General features: G+C 42.1%; 1 protein-coding gene across 2 annotated transcripts in view; it reads right to left on the reverse strand.

Annotated features, from left to right (window-relative positions):
• Window positions 1–20,788, reverse strand: part of camk1da (calcium/calmodulin-dependent protein kinase 1Da) — a 79,619-nt gene that overhangs the window by 6,180 nt on the left and 52,651 nt on the right. For both annotated transcript variants that reach the window (XM_028570763.1, XM_028570764.1), the window contains exons 4-7: window positions 13,445–13,583; window positions 11,971–12,097; window positions 5,662–5,737; window positions 1,766–1,878 (exon numbers count right to left, since the gene is read on the reverse strand). In XM_028570763.1, the coding sequence (XP_028426564.1) occupies window positions 1,766–1,878; window positions 5,662–5,737; window positions 11,971–12,097; window positions 13,445–13,583 (455 nt within the window). The remainder of the gene's footprint in view (window positions 1–1,765; window positions 1,879–5,661; window positions 5,738–11,970; window positions 12,098–13,444; window positions 13,584–20,788) is intronic.

Raw genomic sequence — 20,788 nt, forward strand, 5'->3', positions numbered from 1 at the left:
CCGTAGGAGTGACGCCGTAGCTACGCCTGGAGTTGACGCAGAAGCATAAAACAGCCTTACGGCTCATTATACCATATATAATTAGTTTTGCAGGTGTTTTTCATAAACAATCAAAATTTCAACTTGATGATGATGCTGAATTGAATGTGTGAAAGCAGGTAATGGTTTAATCCATCCAATAGCTGTTAAGACATTTCACTCAAAAGCCCAAATGTGAACCTCACGGTGGCGCTAAAGGAAAAAGTCAGGGGATCACTGAAGTCACTAAGAATCATATACTCTGGGAAACAACGCTGTCTGTGTAACATTTTATGTCAGTCCATCAATAGTTGTTGAGATATTTCAGTCTGGACCACAGTGGTGACACTGTCATCCCCTAACACGGTAAAAAGATCTTTAGTTTGACAACTGTGACTATGTTTACAAGCTGTCAATTTTCGGGTTATGGTCGGTTAAGGTCGCTATTCAGGTTTCTGAAACATTCGGAATAACCCGTTTACATGCGTGAGCAGAGAGAGTTACTCCTGTATACATAGAATTTGTAATCAATTGGCAATATCCTGATGTAAACGGCGACGCACGGTTAGCGTCTGGACTTTCGCGTAACTTTTCGGTCACCTTCTTATAAATCTCACTATCTCGGTACTTTCTGCCTTCAACAAAAGATATTATATCCATGGTTTTCACCACACTAATGAAGAAATTGGTTTCCTCCTCGCTCCAAAAGTGTGGTGCTGTGCTGCTTCTCGCCATGTTTACCTCTACTTCTTGTTTACTTCCGGTATACTGCGCACAGGTTTTCTGGCGCATACAAGAAGTTCCTCTACTAAAAAGACCAAGATTCCTTGTGAATAGAACATGCGCAGAACACAAATCAATGTTCCTTTTGATGGGGATATGCCGATACGCGTTTACATGACCAAAATTTCGGGTTAGAAAAGGGGTAACCCAGGGATCATTTTCGGGTTTTTAAAAACAGGAATATGAGCATATTTGTGTTTTTGCCGGTGTTTACATGGCCGTGCGCGACCGGGTTATTGCTAATATTCCGGTTTTGAACAGGTTATTGGCTGCTTGTAAACGTAGTCAATATCTATTTGAGTTTGGGTTTCAGTGGGTTACAATGGTTGTAACGTGTCACCACAAATAGAGCTGCATCTTCAGTTAAGATGGAAAAAATGAAAACACCCAAAAATGGATTCATTGATTTTATTTCTTACAAAATAGCAGAAATCTGCAAAAACCCACGTAACTATGGTTTGGGAGATTTCCATCTGTTTTGCTATCTTTGCTTCAAGAGGAAACCTGACACTTTTGAAAACACGGCTTTACCTGACAGCACATACATGCTATTTTATCCCCATCGAGACACACACACGCACACACACACACACACACACACACACACACACTCCCTGTTAACATTTCTGACTGTAAATTAATATCTGTATAGATGTTATGCCTTTTTGTTAGCCTGTGTATGACATTCTGTGTGAGTGTGTTTCTCACTTCACACACACACACACACACACACACACACACACACACACACACACACACACACACACACACACACACACACACACACACACACACACACACACACACACACAAATACATTCATTCCAGGCAGATGCTGTCAGGCCGTGATGGAGAGGTGCTGTGTGGTCCATATGTGCCATGTGTGGTGGACGGAGGAGGAGGAAGGGAAAATGGTCAAGGAATCAGAGAAAGAAGAAGGTGGCGGAGGAGGAAGAAGACTAACCTGAGTCTGATATGTCGTCCCAGTAGGGTGCGTCAAACTCGTAGTCGGCTTTCAGGATCTGTTCGAACAGCTTGGAGTCGTTTTCATCGTAGAACGGAGGGTAACCACACAGCCTGCAGACAAGACACGTACTCAGTCAACCGTTCATTCGTTCATTACTTCTTTCATTTAGTCTATTCCTCAATCAGTCATCGAGTCATTTGCTAACTCACTTCAGTCATTTCATGCTGTACAAAATAAGTTCATTTACTGATTGCTTTATCTATTAATGGTCATTAAATCATTTATTCATTTGCTAATTTATTAAGTCATTCATTTAGGGCTGAAACGATTAGTGGTATTATCATTAGTTGGACAAAACAAGTTATTTTAAGTTGTTAGCTCTGGCTCTGGAAAGTTTGTTCCAGTATGAGAGACTAAACAATTATACGTTAAAGTAATGGACATATTCATTAATGAATGCAGCCCTACAGTACATTAATTTACTCATTCTGATGACTTGTTGATAAGAGTGATAACAATATATCATGAACACCCATAGCCCTGGATAAGGCTTTGGCAAAATTATATTACTTTATATTGACCTTTAGTAGAATATTAATGTGAACATATGATCATGTTATCATTTATAAAATATCGCTGTCTAAATTAATGATTCCAACCATATTATAACCACCGGTATACATGAATAAAATGTGTTCAGGTTTTTTGTCTCTACATCTCTATAAAACAGTTAACTGCATGCAATTTGCATATATCTGCCATTCATGGGGTTTGTATCAGTATCTGGCAAATTGTGTCCGTTTGTTAATGGTTTCCTTGCCTGTATTTATTGCAGGGGACAAAGTCATGTTGGTCCAGCAGGAGTTAATGTGACAGCCTCTTTTTATTCGTAGTCCTGGCAGTAGTTGGCTGTATCATCTTAATCGGGTGAACATTAGATAACTGGTTCTCAGTGCTAACTGAAGCTTCAGGCTCCAGTCTGATTCTCCATAATGAGCCAACTGAACCAACAGCTGAGCTGCTGCTCAACCAAAAACATCATCCGCACCTCATTACTAAAGTTCTGGATGCACCAAGAGATTCTGATAAAAACTCATTAAAATGCCGTTCTCCATCAATACCCAGACACACACACACAAACGGAATAAAAGCAAAACACACCGGGAAGAAAGGAAGAAGGAGTCTGCCTGCCGTGAGGAAAGTAAGGCTTTCCGTTTGTTTTTCTGGCTTCTCATTTAGTTACAGACTCATCTGTCACTCAGCCAACCCTCCACTCCATTAAACCCACTCACAACAGACACACACAGACACACACACACACACACGTTCGAACACACACATCAGGAAGAAACTAAGTGTTTGCGTGGTGTCATAAGATGCTTCCCTTTTGGTTGGAGACTCAGCCGTCACTCACCATCCATCCAACTGAAAACACACACACACACACACACACACACACACACACACACACACACACACACACACACACACACACACACACACACACACACACAGATCCCAGGTGATTATCATGGCTAATTACCTGATGTGATCTTTCCACCTGAGCAGCAGCTAAAAGCTAACATGGTCTGAATCCCAACGCTAATTGTGCTAATTGCCAGCAGGGAGCTGCTCTTTCTCTCTTTCACCCCCCCCCCCCCCCCCCCCACACACACACGCACACACACACACACACACACACACACACACACACACACACACACACACACTCCACTAAGACGGCAGCTGCACCAAAACCTAATTTCATCCACTTTCTTAGAAAAAGATTAGTTTAACATGTGGTTCACAGACATAAAAAGTGACACCAAAAATTCACCAATGTACATAATAGAAAAAGAAGGCCGCGAGACAGAGAGAGAGAGAGAGAGAGACAATGAGAACCCTTTGCAGAGTGCCCTGCTGTAGTTGGCCGTTGTGTACCATACTGTGATAGCTGGTTTTGATCCCCGTGTGGAGGTGTGAGGTAGTCATTAACTGATTATTAAACAGATATAGATCAGATGTGCTGACATAAAGCCAGTAGGCTTACACCTTTCAATTTGTGCAATATTAATATTTATGTGCTGTCAAACTCGTTCATATGTGCATTCTGTATGTACAGTTGAATGACAAAATCTATTCATCCATCCATCCATCCACCTACCTTCCTACCTACCTACCTACCTTCCTACCTACCTATCTTTGCAACAAGAGTCAGCAACACACACACACACACACACACACACACACACACACACACACACACACACACACACACACACACACACACACACACACACACAGTAAAACGACCTTATGCACATAACAGTAAGCTTAGCACACGGATGTTGGAGGTTTTATTGTTCATGCACACTGAAACACGTGCACACACACACACACACACACACACACACACAAAAAGTGTGTGTGTGTGTGTGTGTGTGTGTGGTGGTAAGAGGTGGGGGGGACACAGCAGAAGAAAAACAAAAAGCAGAGAAAAAGAAATCTAGCCTGCAGCTCCATGCCCATACAAGGGCATTACACAGAGCTCCATCTGGCCCTGATGACGGCACACACACACACACACACACACAGAGAAAAATCAACAAATACACACACACGTGGGACCAACGAAAGTGTTTCAAGTTCAGCTACCTTTGAGGGCAGAAGGCTCCATGCACACATTAGCGTTTATTAGCATTGCAAACTTTGATTGCAGTTGCTAGAGCATAACAAATTGATGCTACTTAGCTTAATGAAAATAATGAGGAGTTAAGTTGTGTGTGTTTCCAATTTTATAAGATTTGCAAATGTAAATAAGGTTTTGTGAAGTGAAACAAAAATTGGACAGTGTCTAAATATTTGTGCGCAAAACAAACTAAAATTCACATTTGTACATTTCCGTGCACAAATTCACACAGCTGGATCTCTCAAGTACTAAACTGGTGTCGAGAATACACATCTTCATTTGTGCATTTGTGGATATTACTGTGATATGAGACACTTGAACAGAACAGATCCATTGTTAATGTTATTAGTAACAGCTGTGCTGTCCTTGCTATGACAAGTTAAATGTTGTTGCTGTGTAAAAAGTCTATTCAATTGATTTAAGACTAAATTAATGGATATTATTCATTTCTATTAGCGTACAACCTCACAATTAGTTACACTAACCCCGCAATCACATAGGTCTTTCCACTTGTTCTGGCTAATTGGCCCTTCGCAGCAAAAGATAGTAGCAGAACTCTGCCATGTGTTCAGCCAACTTGATTATAATACATAAGTATATATATGAAGTTATATACAGTATATATATATAAATATATAAATCCATAAGTTTACGTAAAACTTCTTATTGTTGAGTCAATCCTGAACCAATCAGCTGTTAGATCAGCTCAGAGACAGGCGCTTCCCATCATGCTCTGGGTCTTGCAGTCGGTAGAAAGAAACTGCGTGTGGCCACATCTGACATGAGGTGTTAATGTGGCTCCTAGTGAGAAACTCGTGTAAACTGTGAACCTAACACCAGTGTTGTAGTACTCCAGACCGGTTCTCAGAATTGACCGCATTTTTTACTCGGCCTCGTCTCTGGTCTCGGATGAAGAGGACTCTGGATTTGATTTTAAGACCACAGCAGCAGGGAAATCCCTAAATTGCCTGTGCATCGCCTGATTTATGTGTTAACTGTGATTATTAATTACTGTGATTGGAAGCGCAACCAATAACTTGACTCATTCCTAGTTTGGAATGAGTCAAGTTAGGTGAAGTTAGGTGCTCTTGGCTATAACACCGCCTGACACCAACTGAACGTGTTGGTGATCAGTCAGGCTGCCTGGATGAAACCACTTGCTGTACAGTGTGATGTAACCCAAAGAAGAGCAGTTGGTACTTACAGGATGTAGGCAATCACTCCAATGGACCAGCAGTCCACCGCCTTACTGTACGGCTTCTGGGCAAGAACCTCTGGAGCTGAAAGAAAGAAAAAAAATGGAGGGCCTCAGTCGCTTGCTTTTGCTACTAATGTACTAATAGGCTCGTTCGAGATGAGCTGCGCCTGGCCTGTAAAGTGGACGGGAGCAGGCAGCAGCAGCAGTGGGCGGTGACAAAACGCTGCGGTCAATTCGGACAGTTTCCAGCCGTTTCAGGCAGCCTTCACTCTGAACAGGAAGTCACAGAAACACTCACATCCTGTTTGGTCCAATTCTGATGTATTCAGATGTTACCAGACCCATGTATGAGCTTGCCTGACAGCCAGGCGTTTCCCCATCATGCCCTGGGTCTGGCAGTCGGTGGAAAAACTGTGGCCGCATTGATCTCGTGAGGTTATCCTTGCCCACGTGTGCATGACGTCAGAGCAATTCGGGAATCAGGTCGGACAGAAATCTGACCGTCAGCGATCGCCGTTGAGCAATTTGGCGCAGGCCTGGCCTATCTCGAAACGAGCCTAATGTCACTCCATGTTGCAGTAGCCCGGTGCTTGGAGAACTGAGCTTAAATTGGGAATGTGTTACTGGGAGCATATTCCTTTCTTGTCAGCTTGAGGTCCAGTTAAAACTCCCGCGTGATTTTTACATGGAAATGTAGCTGTTTTATGAGCCTGAATACAGAGACAATGTGCAGACTCTCGCCGTCTTTCCAAATTAAAATCACACGTCAGTGTGGTTAATGGTGGGAAATCGTCTGCGGGAGGTACAGGTTCTCACGGCTGCAAGAAGTGTAACTGATATGAAAAAGACCTAAATTAAAAAAACCCAAACAAAGCAATGAAGTCATGATTTAGTGACTATATTTATCTTTTCAGCCGCCTACACATGATCAGCGGTAAAACCGCTCTGCGCTGGCTGTGCCATTGTTTTACTATGGGGAGATCGGTGGAGTCAAATCGGAAGAAGCGATACAAAAGAAACAATTTTTTTCTTTCAGCTCTTTTGTAAAATCTTCTTCTCTGTTGTTTTCTCTGATCTTGGTCTTTGTACGGCAGACAGACCTGGCCTGACCTTCCCCTGCGACTCATTAGCCTCGGACAGAGCAAATTACTGACAACAGTGAGCTCACCATAACATACACACACACAGACACACACACAGCTGGATCGAAATAGATTTGGCAACCGTACACACACACACACACACACACACACACACACACACACACACACACACACACAGCAAGATATGAAGAAATACCAATCTTATCTGGCAAAACATAAACTTTGCGCACATGTGCTGAATCAGAGCTTTGTTTATAGATCGACCCTGACTCATTGGGAAGGTGTGTGTTGTGTTTTCGGGAATCAGAATTAGGACATTTTTGCACACTGAGGTCATTGTGCCTGATGCTCACTACTTTACAAACTGAGTTCAGGGTCAAAAAGGATGTAAATGCAGTATGGTAGTAATCTGATATGTTTTGACACTATATATAGTTCCTCATACCCCCTAGTCACTATACTTTGCATTGACTTCCATCAGTGGGCAGTTCTAGACCATTTGAAATGGAGGGGCCAGGCTGAGGCCACCTGCGATTTTAGGGGTAGCAAATATACTAAGCACACGTGTAACAAACCACCAACCCTCCGTAGGTTTGGTTCTACAAAAGGACTAACGCTACACATTTAACATGAACACAAGAATACTCATTCAGTGTAAACCTACATTTAATTTATCACTGCACGTGAATAACATCCCCTCTTTGGGGATATAGGTGGGGTTAAAAATGTATGAAAATATTTGCCACAGTTAGGGGGGCCATAAGGGGGGTCGAGGCTTAATATTACGGGGCACTGGCCACCCTTGGCCACTTCCTAGAACCGCCACTGACCTCCATCCTGGACAATCCACCTGCCAATTGCACATACTATATATATTTTTCTACACATTCTGCACTTAATCCATTGAGCCTCCTTTTTCTTTTGTTAAACAGCTATTTTGTATATATTTGTTTTTGTATTTTTTGTTTATTTCATATTAATGTTTAATATGTTTGTTTATGTATGCACCAACCTTGTAAGTGTAACTTATTTTGAGAATAAGCCCTTTTCTGATTCTGATAATTCAATCATTACTTTGGTAGTTCTACACGGCATGCTCTACAAATCGCCTGTCAGACTCTGGGAGGGACCTCATCATCTTCGAGTTGGACTGTTTGGACTGTTTTTAGTGGTTCTGGTATTCCCAAACAAACTGCTGTTGCTGTTCATTGTGTTGTGCCAGAATGTGTCACATCACAGACCCGTCAGACATGCGACAGACAGTTTGTGCGTGCCTTCCTCTCTGCCACCTCGCACGCTCTGCATCCCAGCAACCTCTGACCCCTGATCTGACCCCACGCTCAAGATAATAATAGCTCTGTTCGAAACCTCATTCCCTCACTCACTATTCCCAATGTAGTGTTTATGGAACAGTGAACTATATAGGGAACGACCCAACGAGATTTAGGGCACTACACTGAATATTTCTAAACATCACTGCGTCAGCAGATGCGCTGGTTATTTTTATGAAGGAGGCAGTACGTCCCTGAAACAAACTCAGGAAAGTTGCATATACGTTGCATGTCACATTTCCACTGTTTAGAAATGAAAGCCCGTTTTTGCGGGTCCTTTCTGCTTTTTCTTCTCCTCCCGGAAAACACGACCGCATTGCATTGTGGTATACAGGAGTAAAATGTAGTGTAGGTTCCAGGGCTGCTTTTATACAGTATATATATATATAGCTGAGTCACATAATGTTGTAATTGTGTTGTAATACCCGAGACCGGTCTTGGTCTCAAGACTACTTTTTGAAGGTCTCGGTCTTTTTACTTGGTCTTGTCTCAGTCTCAGATGAAGAGGACTCTGGGTTTTAATTCAAGACCGGTCAAGACCACAGCTGCAGGGCTATCACTAAATTGCCTGTGCAATTTAGTGATAGTTGTTTACACGTACCCATGTATATATGCAGTCAAGAGCACGCCAAACCTGTAGGTGGCAGTGTAACGAGAAGCTCAAGCTCACGTTAACCAATCAGAATCCCGGAAATAGCAACAACAGTAACAGATCACTTCCTCTCTCTTCTCTTCCTCACTTCCTCGGCTGCCTAAACCTCCGTTTGTCGCAGTTTACATGCAAACGTGCAAACAAAGTTTTCCAAAATCTCCACTCTGGCCGGAGTTTTTTTTTAGAAAGAATCGTTTTCAGAGGCGAAAAGAAAACACACAGCAGTGTGTAAATTCTGCAATGCTGACTGAGACAGCTGGGACCACCTCACATTTTTATCTGCACTAAGTAAGGAAGCATAAAGAAAGGTGAGCTAAGTGTAAGTGATGCTAGCAAAGCTAGCTGGCTGATGTTATCAATCTGCCTCTCTGTACCAAAACTCTTCAGAAAACTCTTTACCCCTCACCCAAAAGGATTTAGGGAATATTAGCTATACATATTGGCAAGTTGTGTATATACTGTATGTTTCAGTTGTTTAGTCTGGTCTTGGTCTTGGTCTTGTCTCAGTCTCAACCCCTCAAAGTCTCCGTCTCGATACACTCTGGTCTTGGTAATGACTACAACACTGGTGTGTTTTGCCTCCACATGTGCATATCTGACTCATTATGATCTGTGGTTTTTGTTCAAGTCAAATCTCAAAAGATAAAAAAAAGAAAAAAAAAAAGCAGGCATTTTATGAGAAGCTGATTTAACTAAAACTACTATCAGGGCTCTCAAGTTTTGAACAGAGTTCAGAGTGAGATTTTGGCGGCAAGGGTTTGGGTGGGGACGGAGTATGATCTGATAAATGACATAAATGTAGGCCTGTGTTCGATTGAAGAAATTCTTAGTCGACTAACACTCATTCAATTGTATCGACTAATCGATTAGTTGATTTAATCGACAGATCTGTAAATCTGAGTTTCTCTGCAAAGAGTCATGCAAATTAATTCAGTATGTCTTTGTGTGTGTGTGTGTGTGTGTGTGTGTGTGTGTGCGTGCAATAATTAATACTATCAATTGTCTGGATACAATATAATGAAATAGCCTAGGCCAAAGGTTTTCACAATGGAGCCCGGGAGGTTGTGCAGTAAAAATAAAAGGAAATAAAAAACTAAAAATATTCCAAATTATTATGGGTACTGTTATAAGAGTATTATTGGTAGGCCTAAGATGGGTATCTTTATAAAAATATAAAACTGTCAGAGTAGCCCTGCAGCCGATTCAACATGTAGCTATAATAATAATAATAATAATAATAATAATAATAATAATAATAATAAAAGCTACCCAGTGTTTCCTCTATGTTGATTTCTGCCGCCACAGTATCAGAAATAGGGCAGACACACAACAGGGTTTCCTGTTCCTATGTACATGTAGTATATAAAGTCATAATTCTACAACTCTACAGAGCCGTGTGCTCTACTGAACTCAAGCCAACTGTCATCCGCTCTCTCTCCCCTCAACTGGAACAGTGACAGGACGTCATCACCCGCCAAGTCATGGCAACCAGATAAACAACAGGGCGAGTACACCCTATGTCAATGAGTACACCGAGTACACTTGTCACTCAATCTCAGGCAAAGTCACAAACAGCGGCGAAAGTCAAGAACTTGAAATCCGCACTCACTCAGCTTGTGCGTGGCAGGCACTAGCGGCGCCAGGATTTTGATTGTAGGTGGGCCTCCAGAAAACTGGATGGGCCAATTAAAATAAGCCAAATGTATTCAGGTTCCCCCTTCATTCAGACAGCCAGACACTAATAACGTTAAGACACTACTTGCCTTGCTGGTGTGACGGTGTGGCTACGGGAGGACTTGATGGGGCGAGGGCGGCCGAGCAGGATGGTAAATCGTCACTTGTAACCGCGTTACTTAAAATGTCCTCCTCCTGCTCCTTGGAGTGTTTCTTGCTGAATATAGATGAAAACAAGCTGCTTTGCTTCGCTTTGCGTTTCATATTAGCTAGCTAATAGCTACACTCTGTGTCTGTCTCAGTGAGCTTGCTTGAAAAGCTTGCGCAAAAACGTCATTCATTTCATTGGATCACTTGCTGGTGACGACGCAGCCTGTGGGCAGGCGGGTAGAAGCCGCTGATTGGCTGAGAAGCTTTCACTCAAAGCTTTCCTCAGGCTGCTTATTGGATGAACTGCTAGATGGGTCAAAATGGGCGGGCCCGAAGCTAAAATGACCAAGGGTAGCGCCGCGGATGGTGGCAGGGCGTTCTGAACTCTATGGGGGACTCACTTGATTCCTCTACCTGTTCCACTGTTAAAAATAGCGGCGCAACTTGGTGGGCGTTATCCTGGTAATTTCTCTGCGTGAGAAATACAAGGTGTGGCGTGTGAGCGTGTGAACGGGTTGAAATGCGTGTGTCTCACGCCCAATGCTTGAGAGCCCTGTACTATAAATATTGAACTGTTACACAACATGAACTCCAGCTGGGTGTAGTAAAGTTGACCTAGTGGCGGCAATAGAAAATCAATTTTCAAGTTCAACATTAAATTGAAATTTTTTTTTTTGTCTGTCTGTATTTCTATGACAGATTTGTTTATGACAGTTTGTATGCTGTTTGTCAGAACAACCAGTCTGTTTGTGCTCCAACATGGAAGCGTGTGCGCTGTTAACACTGAACATCTGTCTCTTATAACAACACACACACACACACACACAGACACACTCGCCCGCAAGCACGCGCACGCACACGCACACACGCACCAGTTTTGTTCGGCTTCATGTTGACTCTACGGGGGGTAACGAGCCAGATTGCTGAGCGTGTGTAAGTGTGTGAATGGGAAACATGAATGGTGTCAGATGGGAACAACATGCGCTCTTTGAATTTTTCATGTGTTTTGTTGGATCAACGCCTGCCGGAATCCAAAGAGACAGCTCAGTTCATCGTGTAGTGACGTAATGAGACATAAAAACCAGTGGGAGCTGTGACCGCCATCGCCAAACCGCGACACCGATAGGATGAGCACAAAAACCTGCTTCTGTCTACCTCTGTCTACAAATCAAGGACCCATTGTTTCAAAAAAAGATTGTCGAAACACCATCACATGTGTGTGCCGTGCAGGAATGGAAAGCTTAAGGGACGGACGTAACCACTTAGTTAATTGTCTCTTCAGAGAAGTTTTTTTTGAGTTTTCTCCAACTGTTTCCAGGACACTCGAGTGTGATGACTTTGTTCAAGGGGAAACAAAAAAAGAAGTAGAGGACTGTTGGAGGCCAGGGAAGACTGACTAACTTACCCACATATCCCGGCGTGCCGCAGGCAGTGGACATGACATCACCGCTGCCCTCCATCTTGGAAAGACCAAAGTCGCTGATCATGATCTTTGACTCGTCTTGGGGATTAAAATACAGCAAGTTCTCAGGCTGGAGGAAGGAGACAGAGAATGAGAGTGAGAACCAAGTGTTTTGATTTTTGAGGGTTTCATGGGTTTTAAATTTAGGGTTGTTTCGGTCAGAGTCTTTTTTTTTTTTTTTTTTTTTTTCGGAGCCGCTAATATTTATACAACTTTAAAGGTCCCATGACATGGTGCTCTTTGGATGCTTTTATATAGACCTTAGTGATCCCCTAATACTGTATCTGAAGTCTCTTTCCCGAAATTCAGCTTTGGTGCAGAACTACAGCCACTAGAGCCAGTCCCACAATGAGCTTTCCTTAGTATGTACTATTTCTGTGTCTGTAGCTATTGAGGAGGAGAGAGGGGGGGCAAGGTGGAGGGTGGGGGTGTGGCCTTGACCAACTGCCCCTTTTCTCGTTTGAAAGCCATAATGTCTCTCTCGCATGGGTGGACCAAATTCTCTGGGCAGGCAAAGCAGAGAAAGGGGAGGTAACCTTGCTCCTTATGACCTCATAAGGAGAAGATTCCAGATCGGCCCATCTGAGCTTTCATTTTCTCAAAGGCAGAGCAGGATACCCAGGGCTCGGTTTACACCTATCACCATTTCTAGCCACTGGGGGACCATAGACAGGCTGGGGGAACTCTATTAATGTTAAAAAACCTCATAAAGTGAAATTTTCATGCCATGGGACCTTTAAAAGAAAGTGACAGGCACAACCCTCTTTTATGGGGGTTGCTCTGACCAATCCCCTCACTTCTAACAGCCGGCACGCGCAGCGCTAACCCACAATTCACTGCATGTGTCGAGACAGTGCTCTTATTGCTCCAGTAAGTCATCGGCTGTCAAGTGAGAATGAACCGCTTGTGTGGTTTTAAAATGTGGGGAGTGTTTTTGTGTGTGTGTCTGTGTGTGTGTCTCAGAGACGGGGACTGGAGTTGAATTTGAGTCGCACACACACATTGACTTCAGACTTGACTTAAGACTCGTCCTCAAAAGACTTCAGATTCAACCTCGAGATGCGGGACTTGTGAACAATCTTTATTTTTAGGAAATGTCTGATGAGCTGACCGTAACTTACAAACCTACCTATGTAACACATGATGCGTAACGTATCTGCTGCGCGCGGCCGCACGCGAGGACAACAAACATGTTGACCGCACCGGCAGCTGCTGTGAAATTCATCGGAAACTTTGGCTTTAAAAACTTCAGACGACAAGGCCCAGACAAAAGAAGCGCTGAATGCTAAATATGTGGACTCTAGCTCACACGCAGCATCCAAGTCAAATTGGATGCTAGCTCAGAGACTTGTGAGCATCTCTAAAGTGTGCGTGTGTGTGTGTGTGTCTGTCTGTCTGTCTGTCTGTCTTACAGTACCTTCAGGTCTCGGTGTACAATGCCCATCTTGTGCAGGTAGTTCACAGCGTCCAGGACTTGTCGGATCAGCGTGCTCGCATCCTTCTCCGTGTAGAAACCTTTTTCCACGATTCGGTCAAACAGCTCTCCGCCAGACACCCTGCAGGACGAGAAGGAGTGTGTGTGTGTGTGTGTGTGTGTGTCAGTGTACGCTTGTTAAAAACATTAGCATGCATGCACAAACTCTGCCAGGCACACATTCACACATGGCAGTAACTGGTAAAAGGCTGGAGGGGAGAGGGAGGGGGGGTTGCTGGGTCTAGATTTCTGGTAATTTATGAGCTGTAGATGTTTCCAGCCAAGAGTGTGTGGAAGCTGTGAGCCATGTGCTACCTCACACCTAAAAAACTCATATATATATACGCTGCAGCGTTGACCATACCTCGTAACATGCTGCTTTTTTAAGTGTGATAAAAAGTTGGAAAATGCATCCTCCTATAATCCTGGATACTGTTTCCATTTTTACAAATGTCCTGACTTATCTCTGTTTCCTATGCAGCTCCCAAAAAAAAAAAAAAAATAGAATTCTTAGATTATTGCTCGATTATTTGTTTTGTTTAGAAGAAGAAGAATAGCAGCAGAAAGGCTTTAACTAAAAGATTGCCCTGGAGTACTGGGAAGCTGAAATGCACATGAGTTTGTGTGTGTGTGTGGCTTTGTAAACCATAAAGATGAGAATATTTCACGTGTTTAAAATAGATGATAAAAAATCTACGCATACAGAAATCCAAAACCTTGCAGTAATGCAGCTATACTCCCTTCATGTCCTGATCTGAACACACGTAGATTGGATTTGAAAATGAATGAAATCCCATTATTATCACAATTTTGAGAACAAGCCCAAATTGTGACTAAACGACTGTTTTGCTTTTTGATAAAAGAAATTACAAACCATACTGAAAAAATAATGTGAAATTTGTACCTTTCTGCTCCATTTTCAAAGAAAAATCTATTCTTGAAATGAGTATCCTGCAAAATTGATAAAATATACATATACATATACATATACATATATATATATATATATATATATATATATATATATATATATATATACACACACATACACACACATACTTGCAGTGCAGCTCTGTGCAAGCAGAAAAAAAGACACTCACATTTGACACAAGAAAAAAAACAGTTTATCTGTAATTTCTCCCCTGTGGCAGATTCTTTCAATATTTAGTTTGAGGTTTTACGACTCCAGACCACATGACATGACTTGTTCAGGTGTGCATACAGTATGTACAGATGGGAACTGGCTCACCATCTGCTGTACAGACACACAGCTCCCCCTGCTGGAGGATCACCTCCTCCTTCACCTCTCACTATCACCTAATCTAAAGGTTTGGACTATTTGCAAGTGGTAGCAAAAAGTGCCGACGTACTGTATGTAAGCAGCATGTAAGTAATAAATGCAGCGACACGGTAGCAGTACTTTTAATATATACTAGTAGTAATAATATTAGTAGTCCGTGTTTGTGCAAGACTTAGGTGCACATATTGTTATTATTACCATTTCTGTGTCTAAAATGGTGCAAAAGCTTGAGCAGATAATACATTAATAACACTCAATAACACTACAATCATTAGATCTGAGGAAAGTAATTTAGTTTTAATGCTCACATAGTTTTCTCTATATACTGCATGTTAATACTACTGAAGGACGGACACACACACGCACACACGCACGTGCACACACGCATATGCACACAAGCACCAACATACACTAGAGGCCAGAAATGTGCACGTACGACACCACAGACACACAAGTATGCACAAAGGCAAACTGCGTGCACGCACACACGCACACACAGAGTTGCGTGGCGTATCTGCGGGGGCGTCGCCACGGCAACAAATCAGATTAGAAGCTGTGGACGTTAAACTCTAATGAAGTTTTCTGAAAAAAAGAGATCAGAATTAATTGCTAATCCTCTCTCTCTCTCTCTTCAAAGAAGGCAGCGACTTGGTCGGTTTCAGAGGCAGTCATGTCTGGGAATGACAAGAAAGGGCTAAACACACACACACACACACACACACACACACACACACACACACACACACACACAGAAAAAGGAGATCAGCCACCAGGCTGCATGGTTGCGTAAAGAGACCATGGCATTCAGATAGAAGCACCCACACAAGAGAACACACACACACACACACACACACAAACACACAAACACACACACACACACGCTAAAAGCAAGCGTGTACACACAAACGTGCAAAGGCATGAAAAATCCAAACACACACATACAAGGTCACGCACATCAAACAGACAGCACACACACAATTAATACGTTGTCACACAATACACACAGCCAGTCAAATAAGGCTGTGCGATTGTCAAATTAGCTCAGATCACCTTCTTTCATTATGATACACAACAAAAAGTCTTAAAATATCCAGTAGAAAGGTCACAAGCACCTTGACAATATATTAATATAATCATATTTACTATAGCACACTATATTTACAGTCCGCCATTTCATTTGATTGTAAAATGTAAACTCCCTTCTCCCTTCTATTCCTTTACAAATGTTTCGCAATAAAATGAAAAAGGAAGCGTCAAACACTTTCTGATACATTTCTTATGCACCAATTCATGGTGGAAATGTCTTTGTTTGTGTGAAGGAAAACACAAAATTCAGGAAGTAGGTCAATTCAAAATATAAAAATATAATGGTATAATGCAGTAAGGCGGCTTTCACATCAGGGACCTGGGCCCGGATATGAGTACACTTGACCGTTGGGGTCAAGAGTCCAGTGTGTGTGAACTAGAGGCCGACCGATATATCAGTGGGGCCGATATTATCGGCCGATATATTGGCATTTTCTATACTAGCGGTAATAGATAAATTAATATTTAAAAAATAAAATAAAAACGGACGAAACCCCCTTCAACCATGTTCTGAGTGTTGGCGTTGCATAGTGTGTCCACCAGAGGGCGCACTACAACGTCCCTGTTGGCAACACTCATCTTTAACCCTTTAAGTTTGTATTTTTATATGTTTTATTTATCGGAACTTTTTATGTTCTGTTGTGACAATAAAACAAGTTTATTTGTAAACTGCATTATAATTATTTTAGTGAGGACTCAAAAATAACTACAAATAACTACTGTTAGGGAAATCTGTTTATGTTTTGTTACGCGTTTCTGGATTCTTTTTTTAAATATATATATCTGCCGATATATCGGAATATCAGATTTTTAAATCACCAAATATTTGTATCGATATCGGTCGGGCTCTAGTGTGAACGCTGTGTACCGTAACCGGTTGCTTGATCCCAAACTGAGATGGCAGTAGTGCTATCTTTACAACAGAACATTCGGGTCCAGTCAAAACGATGCAGCTCAGCTGGCTTATCAGCGCCAGCCGCATGTGTAAACTATTTCTTTGTTGTTGTGACCTCAACCCCCACTTTCACTTATTAACCCTTGTGTTGTCTTCCGTTTGACCATGCATCGTCCTCCCGGTCGAAACTTAAAATTCTGACGTTTTTGTCTCTTTTTCCACACTTTTGGCGCTTTAATCAATGTTTTTTAGCGCTTTTTTGACCTTAAACGCTTCTTTTCACTACCACGTATAAACACCACCAACACCAACTCATAACTAGTTTTACAATTATTACTTATTTTTGGAATTCATGGTAAAAAAAAAAACCTCATTTATAGGAAATTATACCATATTCATATATGGTATTCTTGAGTTGAAAAAGCAGGAAATTATGATTTATGTAGACTCATATTAAAGAAAGGATAATCACAGAAGTGTCAACGTTCAGTCGGAATATTGTTTCAAAAATATTTTTTTTAAATACAAAAAAATGTAACAAAACTTTCAATTCAATGAAAGTAGAGATCCAATCTTTTATTGTACTCGCGAAGCGCGTTGTATGTGATCATCTGTGTTATTTTTTGGGTAATCCAAATTAGGTAGTTAAAAAAATAACCCATATTTCTGATATAGACATTTAGACAACGAGTCAAATTTGACCCAAAGACAACACAAGGGTTAAGGCAGATTGAAGATCTTCTGAGCGCTGTGTGGGCGTGTACAGGCGGTGCTTTCAGTTGGCGAGCTTAAAATCGGACCGGCACAGAGCTCTAAATTCGGCAGATGCTGCTTTTGCCGACCTGAGTCTACAGCACCGCGGCTTCTCGGGCAATAAGCTGCACGCCGGCGCTGCCAAATAGAGCACCGCCACTGACATCCCCATCACTCTTCTTTTTGTTGTTGTTGTAGTTTTGTTGCACCTGTCAGGGCGGGAACGCTGTTGTTCTTATTGGTTGATGAAATCTCCTGACCTTACATAAAAGACCTTTTCCACGGCAAACATTTTGATTTATCATATAGCGTAGGCTATACTGATAGCATTAGCATTACAATTCAGTCTCCGCTTATTTCATCAAAAAATACTCTGTTATGTGGCCGGGTTAGCTCAGTTGGTAGAGCAGGCGCACATATATAGAGGTGTATGCCTCGATGCAGAAGGTCCAGGGTTTGAGTCTGAGTCTTGGACGATTTTCCTGCATGTCTTCCCCCCCCTCTCTCTGCCCTTTCATATGTGGCTGTCCTTTCCATTAAAGGCTGAAATAAAAATATCAATTAAGGATTGGCTTCATTCTATTCCAGTGTCCCAGTAAGTTGTGAGAGTGTGGGAGTGAGTCGGCGCGCACAATACCAGGACCCTGAAACTAAAGCAGCTCAATGGAATTCTGCCGTCATTCGTCCTCTGTGACATGTCACGATGTCTTGTGTGAAAAAGGCCTACGCTGTCCCCTCTTCAACCTGAGAGGAGTCTAATGAGCCAGAATAAGTGCAAACACCTGTGTAGGTGTGCAGGGCCTTTTGAAGCAAAGTCATCTGTTTCTGGGGGTGGCGTCATCTCTACTTCGTAACTATTGACGGATGAATTTCAGTTATTAACATTTTTCCAGGATAACTGTTGCAAGAGAAAGTTTTGGCGTCCCCCCCCGCCCTAAAAGAGGTTTTAGCCAGCCCCAAAGGAAAATCACCAGCTCTTACACTACTTACATAAACTTATTATAATTATTTTATTATTATTAAACTTATAAATATTAATAAAACAATTTAAAACCAGTTTTGTTAATTGGGGTTTCATTTACTCGGCATAATTTACATTTTTGTTTGTCAAATTGTTCGAAATAACAGGCAAATGTAAATAAGATTTCTGTCAAATAAGGTAACACATACTGATTGCCTTTACTGTACGCAGACCGGTAATGCTTACTGCTGTGCTTAGCCCATTTTGAGCCAGGAAAAAACCCTCAACGTTCCTCCCTCCTTGCCGTTTCACCCTCCCTCCCTCCCTCCATCCATCTCTCCTCCGTCAGCTCATCTGTTCAGCAGCTGGCAGCCGTATCGCTCTCTGGAGGCGATAGTTATGCATCATGGGCCATGGCTGACAGCAAGCCTTATTTTCAAGCGTGTGTGTGTGTGTGTGTGTGTGTGTGTGTGTGTGTGTGTGTGCGTGATACATGCTGTTCAAAGTGGCCGAGATGAAGAGCCATCACAGTCTTGGGAGACCTGACTAACTAATCCCAGTTGCCCCGCTGTTTCAAAGGCTGCCCTTACTCCTCTGGTTTGCTTTCTTTGATCCGGTCAATGTTTGTTTTACACCAACACTTGGATCAGATTAAGGCATTTCAGTAGAAACTGTCACGTCAACACTATGGTTACACAAACTGTTAAACTCCTAATCTGTGCACACATAACCTGAATACCACAGAGAGACAGTAGTTAAGCATTAGATCAATAATTAGATCTTTTGTGGGCATTTGTTCTTCCTTTGAATTTTGTGTATGCAGCACCATTTAAAATAATTCTTATTTAGTAGAATTAGTGAAGACTAACTCACAACTTTCCTGACATTAAATAGATTGTTAACTAAACCGAGGAAAACATTGTGAACTGCGTAAACACTTTTATTTGATGTATAAAGTGAAAATTGATGTTCAAGTCATTGCATTGATGTTAAATGCATTGAGCTGTATTATACTGTTATGAGTTGCACAAGACAAAGCTCTGCACAAATGCAATACAAAAACCTTAATAACTAGTTTTTTTAAGTTTCTGAATTTGTAAAATGACAAGACGGTATGATCATATTGTCAAGATACAATTACACTAGTCGGGATCGACGACGATTCATCTACCGAATAATGGCCGCCTGTTTGGTTCTTTCAGGGAATGACTGTAGAGATTTACAAAGAATATGTTTACAGCATTTACTCTCTAACTGGGACATTTTCGGACCGATTGGCGGGGATTGCTGTGGAAGAAGTACTTTCGGCGATAAACTGGTAAGACCAAATGATGTTTAACCATGTATCCAGCTAATTTAAATAGCTCACGTTACTGTATTGTGTGAACAGTTCACTTTATTTAATATTGTATGTGGCGTTTTTCTTTTGCGGGGTGCAAATTCCATCAAAACAAGTTCCTTCCCGAGACTATTTTGCAGAGCCACTGCCTCTGCGTCCGGAGCTTAGTGCCGCCCCAAGACGATTGTGATTGGTTTAAAGAAATGCAAACAACCCAGAATTGCCCGGCAGTACAAAATGAGAAGCAGCGAAATCAAGCAGCAAATCGAAACCCCACGGAAAACTATATTCTAAGAATTATACCACACATCTATTTATCTGCAACATATCCTGTCTGAGGTTTGATGACAGCTTCATCACAGTCAGATGCTGCGTACTTTGAAACTCTTTCCTCTGGATTTGTTGGAAGCCAGTTTCTCTCTACACTACAGTAAGTGTGCTTTAATCTCGTTCCTAATATGCAATTGGCAATACAAACAGCATCAATATCAAGCCCCCGTTGCACTCGGTTGCATTGATTTTCATAGCAGCGCGGACTGATTGCCTCCCTGCGGTGGAGGGTTACGTAAGACGAGCTGGGATGAACGGGAGGGAAGGAAGGCGCTGTCAGACTGCATCGATCTGCCCCGCCGCAATTGCACAGAAAATATTTAGGAACCCTTGCACCTCAATGGGATTCCTGTCTGTTGAAAATTAAACCCCTGACATCTCAATAAATGCACATAATTATAACACATGAGGTTACTTATTACAGTCGTGACTGGTACAAATGAATGCGGCAGAAAGCCCCACTTTCTTGCTGAAGCACTGATGACAGATTGCCGTCACCAGTTACAGCAAACGATGGACACTTTTGCTTTCTGTTTCAGCAGATGATTTGTACAGTGGTGAAGCTACTGTGTACAGCAGAAAGAAGAACCGCCTGCAGCACCGGGGCCAGATGAAAAGGGGGA

This window comes from Perca flavescens, chromosome 23 (genome assembly GCF_004354835.1).
Source record: "Perca flavescens isolate YP-PL-M2 chromosome 23, PFLA_1.0, whole genome shotgun sequence".
In the NCBI taxonomy this organism is placed as follows: Eukaryota; Metazoa; Chordata; class Actinopteri; order Perciformes; family Percidae; genus Perca; species Perca flavescens.